The 14852-nt window shown below is 39.5% G+C and overlaps 1 protein-coding gene across 1 annotated transcript in view; it reads left to right on the top strand.

Moving 5' to 3' along the window:
- The window catches only part of bbs9 (Bardet-Biedl syndrome 9), a 169695-nt gene that overhangs the window by 77437 nt on the left and 77406 nt on the right, over positions 1-14852 (top strand). Inside the window, exon 19 of the mRNA XM_031756711.2 lies at positions 12354-12536. Coding sequence (XP_031612571.1) covers positions 12354-12536 — 183 coding nt within the window. The remainder of the gene's footprint in view (positions 1-12353; positions 12537-14852) is intronic.

Below are 14852 nucleotides of genomic sequence, written 5' to 3'. Positions count from 1 at the left end.
TGATATAAAAACATGAACAATTGTTTAGTTAGTGATTGAATCCAGCTTTTTCTCGACTCTCTACTGTTAGTACTGCTGGTGCAGCCTGGATGAAACAATATCAGTTGTTTTCTTAAAGACACATTTGGAAATGTTGGGAAACCCAAGTGAAAAAAGTGTTGTAGACATTGTGCATAAGTGAGCTGATCAAACATTTACACGTTTGATATATTAGATCTAACAAGAGTTTATTCCAGGCAGAAGGTTGTGAAATTTGATAAATCCTCAGAGATTATTTCACGAATATAGCAAGATGTGTTTTCAAACTTTAAAGCCTTTATGGCATGTTTTTTTTTTGGTGTGTGTGTCAAGTAAGAACATTTTTATATCATACATATGCTTTTCATTAGTTAGAAAGAGACTCAGTTTGTCATGAAAACCTTCATATGTATTTTTGTAAGGTCTTAGTGTTATGGCCTTTGATTTACAGTTTGCACGAAAATATAAATAAAACGCCTTTCACGTAGTTGCCCTTTTGTTGACTTTCTAGTAAAAGTCATTTACAGTATACTCAGGTGTTATTTAAAACACATCGATGCTTATTATTTTAAAACCTTCTTCTCATTTGACATTAACATTTTTGTTCGGTAAGTATCACAACAACTCATATTGCTTAAGACCTTTGGGTTTCAGTTGAACACAAAAAAATGTCTGATAGTATGTAGCATGTAAAACATGTAGTTAATGTGTAGGTGAGCACACATGTCATCATTCATTTAAGTGTCACTCAAAGACAGTGCATCACCACCTATTGTAATTTAAGGATCAATTTTATTATTTTCTAACTAATAGCTATTAGGCTTTTATTCTTAAGTTTACCGCAGCATGTATTATTATTTATCCAGGATTGTCTTTGGTTCAGTTATCCAGTTTTGGAGTTTTTGACACATGTCTGCCTTCTCTTGGATATATAAAAATGGTGTTCAAAGCACCAATAAAACAAATTTGAAATATTTCCTTTCCTGATTGCTTACATCTCAGTCACACAGGCATGGAAAGGGTAGTAAAACCAGAGTAAAAGTTGTATCTCACCAAAACATTTCACAGCACTTTCACAGTTTTCACTACCACTCAGACAGTAGCTGGCAAACGTATGCAGAAAAGTAGGCATCTTCCATGCAAGCTCCAGGCAACTGTTGCAGTCTGCTAGCTACCAAAGCAGAGATTTTTGGTGCAGCAAAAAAAAAATGTGATCAGTTTTAATTTTCAGTCGCCAGCAACCTCTAGTTGCTGAGAGCTAACTACTCAGGAAATACATATTTTTTTTCCTTGCAACCTGTGGTTGCCAGATGGTTGCCAACCAGTCTCTGGGCCCGTTTAACTGTGGCATTTGCAGTACATCTCCTGTTGCATGAGGGAAGTTTTCTTCTGCAGAGTAATATAGCTGTTGGGCATAGCTCCTACTTAAAAAAGCTCAAGACAACGTTTGTGGGTCATTTTTGAGTACATGTATCACAATTTCTAGAAAGAAGTAAAAAATTACTGTTGTCATTTTTAATGTAGGGGTGAACTTTCACTTGAAAAAATGATTATCATATTAATATTCCAATTATATTATTATAACAAATTATCAAATCCTTTCTGATTTTGATATTTTCTGTTATTCGAGTTTTGAAAATTATTCAAGTTATTAATTGCTGCTCTTTCGACACATTTGTGACTTAATGTGCTGCAGGTGTGACCGAAGATCTGTCTCAAATTTATGTGTAGACACAATCTAGACATTTTTTGGAAGCAAGATAAGCCGTCTAATCGTAGCCAAAATCATCAGTCCAGCCTTCACACAGAACCCACTCCCTCCTCCATCCAGCTGGACGGACCAAACCCGCTCATTATGTCAGCACTGGGTGGGCCTTGAGTCAACCAGCAAGCGAATGTGTGTGGGTGTTGGAGGTCACTTCTGAACCTGTCAAGGTCAGGTCCCACAGCCTGGGGCTACTGGCAGTCTGGGGCTAGGCCTGGGTGTTAATCCTAAGTTGGGTGTCACTGCGGTGTGTAACACTCTGCAATTTAGTCCCCTGCTCTATCCAGGGCCTCTGGCCCCTAAGGACCACCCAGCACACTGTAGCAACTATTGACCTCAGCATCTGTGTGTGTGTTTCACAGGGAATCAGAGGGTGTTTGACTTTAATCATACCATTTATTTTTTTGCCAGTGTATGAAAGCCACATGCCTTAATGCATGTAAGCAGTAGACACCTTAAGATGGTTTGAATTTGCATGTGTGATTGCGAAATATTTGTATTTGCATATTTGCAGCTATGTACCCTGCTTTGGTATGTTTTGAAGTTATGTTGCTCTGAAGGAGTTGTGTTGTGATCTGCCCATATTTAGGACATTTTCTGACAACAGAAAGACAGACATATTCATCCATAAGTCAGAGGAATGAGGAGAGTAATGGAGGGAGTGCAGCTCTCCCACCCACAACTTATCAGTGGAGAATAAAGCTCTTTGTTCATGACCGTGTGAACACACGTGTCAAAGAAAAGCAGAAGGCCTCTCTCTCTCAGTCTCACCAGCCCAGAGAAAACACAAGAGTTCAGCTGACTCTTTGTCAGAGTGGGACAACCTCATAAATCACTGCACAGGGTTAGAGCAGTCATACCGCTGAACGACGGCCTGTTAAAGCATCTCTGACAGCCTTGATTGGACAGGAGGTCAAAAAAGTAGACTTTTACTTTTTTGTTTAACCAAAGAAACCACATAAACATTAACATGTCTTGTATTTTTTTTTACATTAGAGGTATTTAGTTGTTGCTTAAAGTCATCTAGATTGTATCAAAGAATCTAGTGGATTGGGTATCAGCCTCTAGATCTACATCGCTCATCGTCACTGATCAAGTAATCTTCAGAATGCTATTGAATTTCTTTAGCTGATTAGTTAATAATTATAAGGCATTTTTGCCCTATATCTGTTTTTCCTCAAACTGCCTAATTTTTCTTCTAAATTGCCCAAAATAGTTGATTTAATTATTTTAGACAAAAAAATTTTTTTATCAGCTGTATATAAAAGAAATAATTGTTTACTTACATCTTCTCACAAATGCAGTTTACTTATTTTTCTATAAAACTGGACATCATTTTAGATTTTAAACTATTTCCTTGGGAAATATTTCAGTGGCACTTAAGAGGCATGTCCTACCTGCATAATATTGCAATAATGATTTGCTTGCCTTACATGAGGTCTGTCCAGAAAATCCAGTAACAGCAGTGTTCGTAATGTCTGTGAAAATACTATTGGCAGTTATATATTTACCACTCCTCAGTTTAGTCTGTTGCCACACTGCTTTCAGAAGCAATTCAGAAGCCCTAGTTGGGCTGCAAGAATGTACTTCTTACACTTTTTGATCAGTCCTGGAGTTATCCAGATTAACACCGGTAATGCTGACCTCCAGCTCACACTGCAGTGGTTTGGAGTTGAGAGCGCAGCATCTACAATGAGGATTAGCACCTCTAAGACTGAGGCCACAGTTCTTATCTGAAAAGGTGTGGACTGCCTCCTCTGGGTATGACTAGTTGCTTCAAATGGCGGAGTTATAGTATCTCAGGGCACCTGTTCACAGTTCGGTGAAATATGAAGCGGGAAACTGACAAATAAATTGGTTTAGTGTCATCAGTGATGAGGAAACTGTATCCATCTCTTGTGGTGATTGTTATTTGTCGATCTACATTCCCACCCTGTTGAGCTGTAGGTGGTGACAAAAAAACAAAAAAACATTTGTGATGTTTTTTTCTTCTCAGAAGAGAACTTTCCTGAAGATTACGACTCATGGAAGCTCCTCAGTATCCCCTCAGAAGAGCTGGTAGTGGCTTTGGAGAGGGAATGTGCCATTATCGGCTGGTTTCCTCCAGCCGATAATGGCATGTTGTCTGTATATATACTAACAAATTATTGTTTTAAGATGAGGCTCAATGACCTGCACACTAAAATGCAGTAAAATTAATTGTGATGCTTTTCTATGAGATATTTTGTCCATGATTACTAAAGCTAATTTGCCAGAGTAGATATAAAGTTAAGTGTAGATATAAAGACAAACAAAAGAAGAGGATGTGGAAGCCTGGAGTTCATGCTTATCTGGTGGATATGCTCCAAGTCTTTTCCCAGCAGATGATAAACCATGAGAGGTTGGATCAGGTTTGGTTGCCAGATCCTATCACTTTATCCTCTACATCTTTCCTCATTTGGTACTCCATTCAGACTTGAGTAAACAATCTTTTTTTCACCCTACCTTTTATTCTCTGTATTTTATTCAATTTCTTTGTGGCCTCCAAGTTTTTTCTCCCCTCATCTCTCTCATCCTCTTCTGTCTATTACACTCTCTTGCTCTCTCCTCTTGTCTTATCAGTGGGAGTGTAGACAGACAGTGTTATCAGCACAGTGTGTGTGTGTGCTTGTTTTGACCACAGACAATAGTGGTTACTGTCTGTCTGTCTGGCTATCTGTCTATCAGACACTGGTAGAAGAGATGCTGATCACTCTGTCACTCATCCACCAGATTGCTCTGTCTCCACCGTCCTCCGCATGTCTACCACCCAACATACCATCTAACTGTCTGAACCTTTCAATTTTAGCTAGATCTGCTTTTTTAAAGAAACTATTATTGCCCAGGTTTCTTTTTTTCACTTCAACATTTTGATGGTGAAACTGGTTGGTTGCAATCCTCATATAATGAGTTTTTCCTTCAGACAGTTTGACCTGCAGAGGATCAAACACTGCGCTGCAAACATGACAAGCACTGCTAAGTGATGCTCGGTAACCAAGCCAAAGTAACTCAAAGTGTACATTTAGTAGTCACAATGAGCGCTATCATTTTCCTAAACTGACTACGATGATTAAGGAGGTGAAGACCAAAGTGAAAAGCAGAATATGTTTTTTGGTGATGGACTGCAGACATCAAAAGTATTTGGTACCTCTTTATGTTTGTGTAGTATGATATCATAAGCTAGTGTCTGACACTGCACTGTTTAGGTTAACTCCCTGAAGGTCTTTGTACACCCCTGCACTGTATTTGTGTGCGTGTCTGCAGGTGTTTGGCAGCCAACATCGGGCTCTGCAACAGCAGAAAGGAACTCTAATGAGACACATATTTAGATATTTGGGCCTCACCACTCGACACACATAAGTGAAACAGTGAATCTGTTACTGTTCTTTCAGTACTGAGGAAATGTGGTCTTGTGTTAGTGAAAGCACATTTGGACGTGAGCAGAACGGATGTTAATGGAAGTCTGTGTGATTGTGAGTGTTTGTGTAAGTGATACTGTGTGTGTGCGTGCGTGTGTGTGTGTGTGTGTGTGTGTTTAAGATGATTTCAGGAGCTTGTGCCTGTCTATGTAATTGTATCCATTTGTGAGTATGTCTATTAGTCGTCCTGCGTGAGGAAATGGGCTCTGTATTTCCAGCCGTCGTTAAACTGAGATTCTAATTTGCTCTTTAATTAAGACACGGAAATGCATGCACGTGCACACACAACCAACTGTAACACATTCATTTGACCTTAATGTGAACTTTTTCAACTGCGTTCTTCATTTCTTTCTTTATACTCATACTTTAACCCATCTCCTTTACTTCTCCTTTGCGTTCCTGTCCTGTAAAACATTGTTTTGCTCCTGTCCTTGTCTGTGTTTCACTCTCACCCAGCTTGTCTCTCTTTTCCTTGATGGATCGTCCCATAATACCCCGGGTTAAGAGCGTTGTGTTCTGCCACGTTGCTTTCTTCCAAACGGACTGCTGTTATTTTCCACTTGCACAGATAGTGCAGCACTGTGTGCACAAAGTCAATTGTGTATTTGTAGGTGCATCTATCTTTACGTTGTAAGAATGCATATGTGTTTTCATATTGGACTGTGTGTGCATGTGTGTGCATGTGTGTGTCTGTGGCTTGGAGTTCATCCATGCTGTTTGCTGCGGCTTACTGAGCAGGAAACATCTAATCTGTCGACTCTGTGGAGGATACGCTCACACAGGAACACACACACAAAAACACTCTGAGCTTTATTGCTTGTCTGTTTCACTTTATGTAAGGATAAAACTCTGGCAGCAGATACCTTTATTTTATTTTTCCACTTGCCGCCATGTTGACTTTTACTAACGCTCAGCGACGTTTGACAGAAATGCCTTTTTTGTGTGTGTATTTGGCTCGACATTTGCTGCGGTGCCTTTCGCAGACTTCACCACTTGATATCTGAGCTGCTACACAAGTGCTTTTGTGCTTTGTGTTGTAAAATTGTCCAAACTTGGTGTTGAGTTATACTGTAGCTGTTGAAAGTCAAACAGGAACAAATTCTATACCAAATTATCAACTGCAACGCTGCACGGGGGAAGGTCATGGACTGGGTAGCACTGGGTCCACATAGTTTTACTAGTTTAAGTTTGACATCTTATCTGTTAACATTTATCAGCATGTATAATAGTGCTTTTGAAATGAAAAGTGCTGTTAATGTTACTAGTGACTGAGTAACCCGATCCCAGTATATTAAATGTGGGGCAAAGAATATGTCTGAGTTACTCTAGCTGTGACACAGGTTAGAAATGATGATGGTGTGCATTCTCATTATTGCATATGTCAGAAGATGGGAATGTTAATGGGGCTACAGGATAAATACTGTGATTCTTGACATTCCAGTGGCCTGTTTGACATCTTACACTTAGTTTATGCTTGCTCTACCACCCTAACAAACAAAGGCGTGCACTAAGAGTGACATCACAGTTGGTGTCTTTGCCATGATTTCATGCCTTGTTGTCATGCTGACTTTTATATCCTGGCATTAGATGAGTGGCCATGGCTGTCTTGAATACACAAATGTACAATCGTGCCAGTTTTTACCACCATTTCAGTGATATATTGGTGCAGGAGCTCAGAGAGAGAGATGCTTCAACAGCTTCATAAGATGACACTTGTGGAGGAAGCTTAAAAACACAGCAGTGTCTTTGCATATGATTTTGACTTCTTGTACTCCTTTACCAGCACTGATGTGGAGTTTTGTGTTTTTTTCTGAGTAGTGGTACCTGTTGTTCAGGAGAATACTGCAACAAGTCCGGCACATGCTCAAGCACCGCTTTGAACTGTGACAGGGCCGTTGTGCATTGTCTTAGTTAATATTATGATGGCTACTTTAGAGTCAGTTTTTTTTGTTTTTACAGGTTTTTTTTATAGTTTTTATTTTTCACATTGTAAGTCATATAACTGCATTAACACAAGGAAATGAAATTACATTAGTGGTATTTCCTGTGTTTTCTTCCTCTTCATGGGGCATATCTATTTTAAGTTATTTGGCCATGTTGGTTACTCTGAGAAATAAGTTGGCCCTGTCTATTTTAAAAAGTTCAAAATGCTGCTGTCTTTGTCCTAAACGCAGCGCACCGGAATGTTCACTGTAACCATCTTCACATTATGTTAATTCTTAGGAACATGACAATAGCTGTCAGAAGCATGTTGTTGTTGCTCATCATATATACATAATTTTAAGGGTGCTAGGTTGGTTTATGTACTGAGAATAAACTTCATTCATCAAGGACAGAATTCATTCTGAAACTTTTTCTCCTCTATTTTTTCCTTTGAACAGCATGGCAGCCAAATGTGAATCCTGGGAAGCTAATTCTTAATTCTAACTTTTCAAATGTTTGTTGCATCTCAGCTTAAATTTAAGACACAGTTGCGTTTTTTTTATGTGTCCGTGTGTGTGTGTTTATATGTATAAGTATATATAGTGTGTGCTCTAAATACTGCATTTCCATAGATAAGGTAGATAAGGGTATTGCTAATTTCTGTTTGTGTTTTTCTGTACTTTTCATGGGTACTGTTCTTAGTACATGTGTGTGCATATCTTTGTGCATTTGTGCGTGAATAGATAAACATGACTGTTTGTGTATGTGTCTGTGTGTGGTTTGCAATCCCCAGAGTAACGTAAAATGTTGGCTTGTATTGGAAGCTTTGTACTCTGTGTTTGCATCTGAACAAGATGAACAAGTGAATGGAAGGAAGAAATTCTAATAGAGAGAATCTTTCTTTCATAACATCTTTCATAGACTTTTTTTTTTTTTTTGGACAGTCCAGGTTAAAGGGCCATGACGCTGTCACAAACTTGCGCCTTGTCATTGAGATGTAAACCAGGTTTAAGTGCATAAGATGCAGCAGAATGTCCCTTTTATGTGTTTCAAATAGACTCCAGACTTTATTGCAGACACCTCGGGAGGTCGTAACCCCAGCAGCTTCAACTGCAGGTTGTTTAAGGTCACCAGTAGTTCAGCTGCTGACGTACAGCTAACTAGCTGTGAAAGGGAGATGGTGTTAGCACATGAATCGATGTCCAAGTTTATAATTTTTTAAGCACCTTTTCTTTCCAGGCTTTCTGGAATCTGAGTTGTATTGGGTATTTGTTTTTAATATTTGTGTATATATTCTGTACATATCTGTGTGTAAATGTGTGTGTGTTCACATTTGCACATGTTTTTATATCTCTGTTCTGTGTGTGTGTGTGTGTGTGTGTGTGTGTGTGTGTGTGTGTGTGTGTGTGTGTGTGTGTGTGTGTGTGTGTTGGGGGGTGTTTAGGCTAAATGTGTCTTTGTATTCTCTCAGCTGGCATCAATCAGAGTGTGTGTGTGTGTGTAGTCGACCCACTGCCAACAATGAAGCCCTTCACCGAACCTGGAGCCTTTTATCAATACTCACACAGACGTGCACACATGCACATTTTCAGAGATCTCGAGGGGAAGGTGGATGGGGTTTTGTTTGTATCTTGAGAAGGATGAAGGTAGTCAGTGTCTGGGTGGGGCATGGCAGACATTTTGCATGAGAGTCCATGTACTTGGAGTTGTAGCTCGTGATTGTTTTTAAACTTTTATTATTTTTTTCACAATTCACAAAATTAGGCTCCCAAAGATCCAAAAGAATTTTGCAATTTCTGGATTATTTATCTAAATACTCTGAGCAGTGTTCCCAATAAGTGTGCAGAATTTTACAGCTTTTTACCATATGGTTGTACAAGATGCAAGGGCAGAAGAGAGGGAAAAAAATGAAGAGAGCAAGTGAGTCAGAAATAATTTGCATTCGGTCACACTTCTTTAAAAGACTTAAGCCAAGCTTATGTCTTTGTGTACTCATGAAGGTTAGACTGGGTTAGACTGGCAAGACAGTGATGAGAAATAGTTAATCATTTGGCAAGAATGTGTGTGCATGTGTGTGCATGTGTGTCTAACTTGAGAGTTGTGAATGACACGGCACCCACAGATGACCTCAGCCTTGAATGAGTGCTTGAGTCCTTTTAGGTTTACCACCAAATGAAAGGAAGTGAATTAAGACTTTAACTCTGACTGTTTACACTTAGTGTGCAAGTCTTAGAGGAGGCTCTCGTTCCCATGTACTCATGTTTGTAGTTTAGTATTACGCAAATCAAAACGGCTTACTTAAGCAATTGGTGCTTTACCCTAGCATGCACACAGATATACACTCACTCACTCACTCTGTCTTTCTCTCTCTCTCCCTCTCTCTCACACACACACACACACTTCATTTCTGAGTCTTCCATCTCTGTTTTTGCAGTATCAGATGGCAAGCACTGAATCCATTTGTCAAACAAACTGCTGGCGTACGTTGGCACTCAGGCCTGCAGATCACTCATTTATCTGAATACACACTCTTCCATTAGTCCCAGATCTGCTTTCACCTCTTCTTTTTCTCTCTCTGTCCGTTCATCTCTCTCCTCCTCCTCATGCTTCTCTCATTTCCCTCCTTGTCTTCATCCGGCTTGCCCTTTCTTGTTGTCTTCTTATTCATCCGTCTTGCTCTGTCATCGCTTGTTCTCTACTCATCTCCACTCCTCTGTTATTGCAATGATACAAGGATGAAGGGACTGACCCCTCACCTGGTCCTACTGCACCTCATATATGTATTCTCTCTCTTTCTGCCTTCTACTGCTGAGCTGCGTACTTGAGTAAACGTTAGAAGAGCTTAACCCCCACTTTTGTGCTGTTTAACCTCGTGTTCATTGCAAAGCAAGTATTTCATTCCTCTTTGCTCCCCGTCTGTGTTTTTGATTCCTACAATTCTTAAGAAAACATGCCTTCAAAAATACTGCCAACCGAGTGTATGGGCAAGTCATCAGAGTAAGCAGTCTCTACATATAGAGAACAATTTATTTGAACTCTACTGTGTTTCGTCTTTTTAGTTTAGTTTATTTTTAAACTTGAGAAAGAAGCAAATCTGTAATAAACAGTCTGCAAATGGGATTTCCAGTGCTCTAACAGGAGAACAGCAGTGCAGTTTGTTCAGAGAAAAAAAACTAAATCCAGTAGTCTGCAGGAAAGAGCCATAAAACACAAAGACTGAAGGGCATGGAAATAATGGACTGGGGTTTATTTCCTCCTGTTGAAGAATATATTGGTAAAGGAAAGAGTGAAAGAATCTTTAAGAAGTTGAAGAAATATTAGATAAAAATCCTAAAAGGAAGATTTCCACTGGTAACATTTAATTAATTTACAGAATTGTTGCAGAACTGTCCTGTAAGTAGTGCGTTTAAGATGTCAAAGCAATGATTTTTAAAAACATACCGAGCATACAAGGTGGGAACTTTAAGTGGGTGTTATAATGCGGATATTGAATGCAATATCTTCTAATTGATATGAGTCCTAAAGTTGTGTGATTTGCATATTACGCATTACCTTTAAGCTGAGATTTGGTTAGTTATGTAATGAATATAAATATATCTACTAACAGGTCATATATCAGTCAATGCTATTCTTCATTCCCAGGTTAAGTTAGTTTCTTCAGTTGCTGTCCTGGAAGTTGAGAAATGTTGAAATCTTGAGTCCTGCCCACTTTCTGTTCCCAGCGGTTAATTCACCTGTAGTATCTTGAAGTAGCGAAATGTCAGTCACTTCCTATAATTTCTGGTCACCACAATGCTGTGAATCACTTCCAGTGTAGCTTAACTGACTACTGCTAAACTAATGTTTATATGAGTCATATGGGTCAAGAGTCTTAACCATTCAAGGGAACAGAATTGGACCCAGATGAACATACCTACTGTGACACCCTCGAGTTTTTTCACCATTTCTAACTTGGTTGCAAAAACCTGAATGTGATGAGGCTGGCTGATAACTTGTCGTTGACAGGTTGTTTGTCATGTAGCCTCACACATGAGATAATCCTCTTTTTTTGAAACGTGGTATGATTAAGATTTACGAAATAGAGTTCATTTTTTATTCATTATGTCCCAAAATAAGAGACTGAGCCCATAGACTGAGCAAGAACGTGTTTAAACAGGAAATGACAGAAAGCTGTTTTCCCATAAACTTCTACTGGACCAGACGTCTTTTTGCAACTACAGCTGTCGCCCTCCGGTGGCCTTAAGATAGAATGCGGATTTACGCTCCAGCTTCATTGTAGATGTGGGTTTTTTTCTGTCTGTAAATATACTGGGTTAGATAAAAGTAGGCAAGAAAGGAAGGAAGAATCATCCTGTGTGTATAACAGTTTAACAAATGATTTGACTGTCTCTTTCATCTCTGAAAATTGTGTTTGACTTGCGTTGTAACTGGTAGTCCATCAAAAATCTTGCCACACATGTCATCTCTACACATTATTTTAAAATTTAATTATAGATTTTAAAGGCCAAACTGGAACTGTGAGATCTTAATATTGCAGCAGGGAATTGTGACCCCCGTTATAAAAATAATACACAGAGATGAAGTGGTTCAGGGTGAATTCAGGCTAACACACAATGAGAGTAATGAAGAAGCTGCAGACTCGATGCTCATAAAACTGTTTACACAGGTTGTGCCGCTGATGTTTCAAGTCTTTGGGGATAAATGGGTGTGTTGTAGAGAAAGTGACCCAGCAAAGCTTTCAGGGATGATTCGTCATTTGGTCCAGCAAGAAAAAAAGGGGGAAATCTGGCTTTTGTGTCATATTAAGAAAATATAATAATTTTGGAGATGACTCAGAAGAAAATACACAAAAATTCAAAATGACTGGAACCAGTGGTCAAGTTGGGTAGCCGGCAGATTTATGCTTTTCTTTGTTGACTTTAAAGCATGTTTATAATTTTTGACAAGTATTCAGTTTTTTTTATAAAACAAACTGGCTCAAGATCAGAGGTGAACTCACAGCTCCTTAAATGCAAAATGTTGACACTGTATTGCCTTTAGTTTTAAAAATACCATTGTTGCATTTATATGATTCAGGATGCTGTGTAGTCTCGCTGTGGTAAATATAGCAATGCAAACTGTTGATATATGAATGCATCATCATAACCACTGCATACAATGGTGATTCTTGTGATGATTAGGAGAGATTTACCAACTCCTGTCTCCTCCAGGTGATGGCACTGGCGGAGGCTGCAGAGGAGAACCGGGCACTGCTGGAAGAGGCGTTTGTTCGTCTGCGGAGTGCCACACACTTTCTCGTGCTCCTGCTGTCCCTGTGGCAGGGCCTGACCCCCGATCAGACCAGCATCCTGGAGGCCACACTGCTTCCTCTGCTGCAGGACACACCGCAGCTGGTACACAGTCTCTCACTCAGGCACACACACGCGCACACACACACACACACACACACACACACACACACACACACACACACACACACACACACACACACAGGTGGCCATTAACATGTCAGTATCTGTTCTTCCATCTGCAGCTTGCTCAGCATACATAGACCCAGCTTAAACACACTCTCTAAAAACTTTTAAAATACATTAAGTACTTCTGGTCTCTGAGGAATACACACACACACACAAACGCACACACACAAACTCAATCACACATTCAGTTTTTAGCACTCAACACTCACCCGTCAGCTCTGCACAGAGTCAGAGTGTGTTCTGTGGTACCTGTTCATAATTTGACCATTAAAGCTTTCTGTGTGTGTGTGAGAGTGTGTGTGTGTGTGTGTGTGTGTGCATGCATGTTTAAATATATATAAAATACACAAATACACGCAAAAGGTCAAGGTCAAAGAAAGGTCCTAGTGTGAATAGATGGCATATTGCTCTTTAAAGAGCCTCTGACTCAGACGTCAAGCTTTGTGTGAGAGTGTGTTTGAATGTGTGTTTGTGCTTATGTGAGCGTGGGTTGTGCATGTTGCTCCGTATAAACTGCCGTGTTGACAGAGCTCCTCCATTTGCTGCAGTCAGACCACGAAAGATTTGTCACTCCATCGAGACGGCCAGTGCCCACTGTGGGTGTGTTTGTATTAGTTTTTCCATAGCTCTGATCAATCCCCTGAACCTCTCATTACCACTGTGTCTATTTTCAGCTTTCGCTAACGGCGCAGAGTTACACACATGCACACAACTGCGCATAAAATATCTTACAGTACGCACGCACTGTGATTGTAGACAGAAATAGCTTCAGAGGGTCAGTTGATGAGCCTCGAGGGACTGTGAAAGTAAGTTTGTGTGTGTGTGTTATTTTAAATGGGATTAAAGTAAATTAGTAGTAATCAGGGTTAGGTCCACAACATTAAGACAAACAGGTGGACTGAAGGGTTATTTTAGGAAATTTACCGCATTATCCGATGCAGTGCTGTGACAACATCTATCGAGATGCCAGTGGAGTTTTTATTAAGTTATTAGAATATTTATTTTTCTTTGTGTAACGTGTTATTTTGGCTTATTGGCACTTCTTTTGTTTAGAGGGAATTGTTGTTATTATTATTCAAGTCAACATTTTGCAAACTCTTCTTTCAAAAAACACTGAATCTTCATCTTGACTTTTTACCGTTTCTGTGGGTGCACTGGCAAGGTCATTCCAGGTGAGTACAGGTCCGTCACTCAGTTATTTCCAGGATTGTCACAGATATGAATAAAGTCTCTGAGGAGAATGGGAGTGGAACAGCTGGATTAAAGAAAAGAGAGAGAGCCAGTTAAAGGAGAAAGACAGAGGGAGGAGAGGTAGAAGAGTCAAGGCTATAGTTTGGTGCATAATCCAAGTCCAACTCTGTTTTTTTCCAGCATTTATTCTCTATTGACGCTATCAATTCTTCAGCCAAAATGAACGATTGGCTAACTTAGTTAAATATTTTTCCATCTTGAATTCATTAGTAAATTCCTACGTACTCTTCTGTTACCCATTACCCATTTATTGGATCTTTTTCAAATGCGGAACTTCTTTTATTTTTCAGTAAAAGTTTTATAATTTTTATAATTTCAGTTCAGTCTCACTGAGCAGTTTTACCCGCGGAGATGATCCTGATCGAGATACTGTTTTAGGAGAGCAAACTCCAGCACACCCAAAGTTCCAAAGATCCCAAAGTTCTGTTAGTCCACTCATTTAAAATAATAATAAACAAATAAACATGCAATTAAAATGCTTCCTGCAAGGTATGTCCTTGGACAGGACAGCAATGTGGCTGCTATTCATAGGCTGCTGCCATTCTGACCCAGATACTTGTGCATACAGTTCATTGTCCGTGTGAACGATGGATGGAGCCACGCTGACATCACTCACGAGATGGTGGATTTATAATTTATCAGCTGATGCTAATTAGCTTAGTTAGCAAACTAAATTCATAAACTATATGGCTACAATCCACAGACATGCATATCAGGTAACTGGTGCTCAGACTAAAAAAATCCTGGAATTTTACTCTCCAAAACCAAAGCAATAACTTTTTGGATGCTCTGTTCCACAGAGTAAGCCATAACATTAGTCAGGTAATCCATTAAAAATTCTCAAAAAGGCATAAACGGTGCACACACGCACACACACACAGTAAAGAGGTCCGGTTTAATGACTACACCAGGTGGATGAGTTGTAAAAAAAATTACCAGAGTATTTATGATGGGGTAACTGTCCATAGAGGCCAAAAGCAT

The sequence above is a fragment of the Oreochromis aureus genome, linkage group 11, assembly GCF_013358895.1.
Source record: "Oreochromis aureus strain Israel breed Guangdong linkage group 11, ZZ_aureus, whole genome shotgun sequence".
In the NCBI taxonomy this organism is placed as follows: domain Eukaryota; kingdom Metazoa; phylum Chordata; class Actinopteri; order Cichliformes; family Cichlidae; genus Oreochromis; species Oreochromis aureus.
The sequence above is the reverse complement of the archived record's forward strand: the minus strand, read 5'-3'. Positions and strand labels throughout refer to the sequence as shown.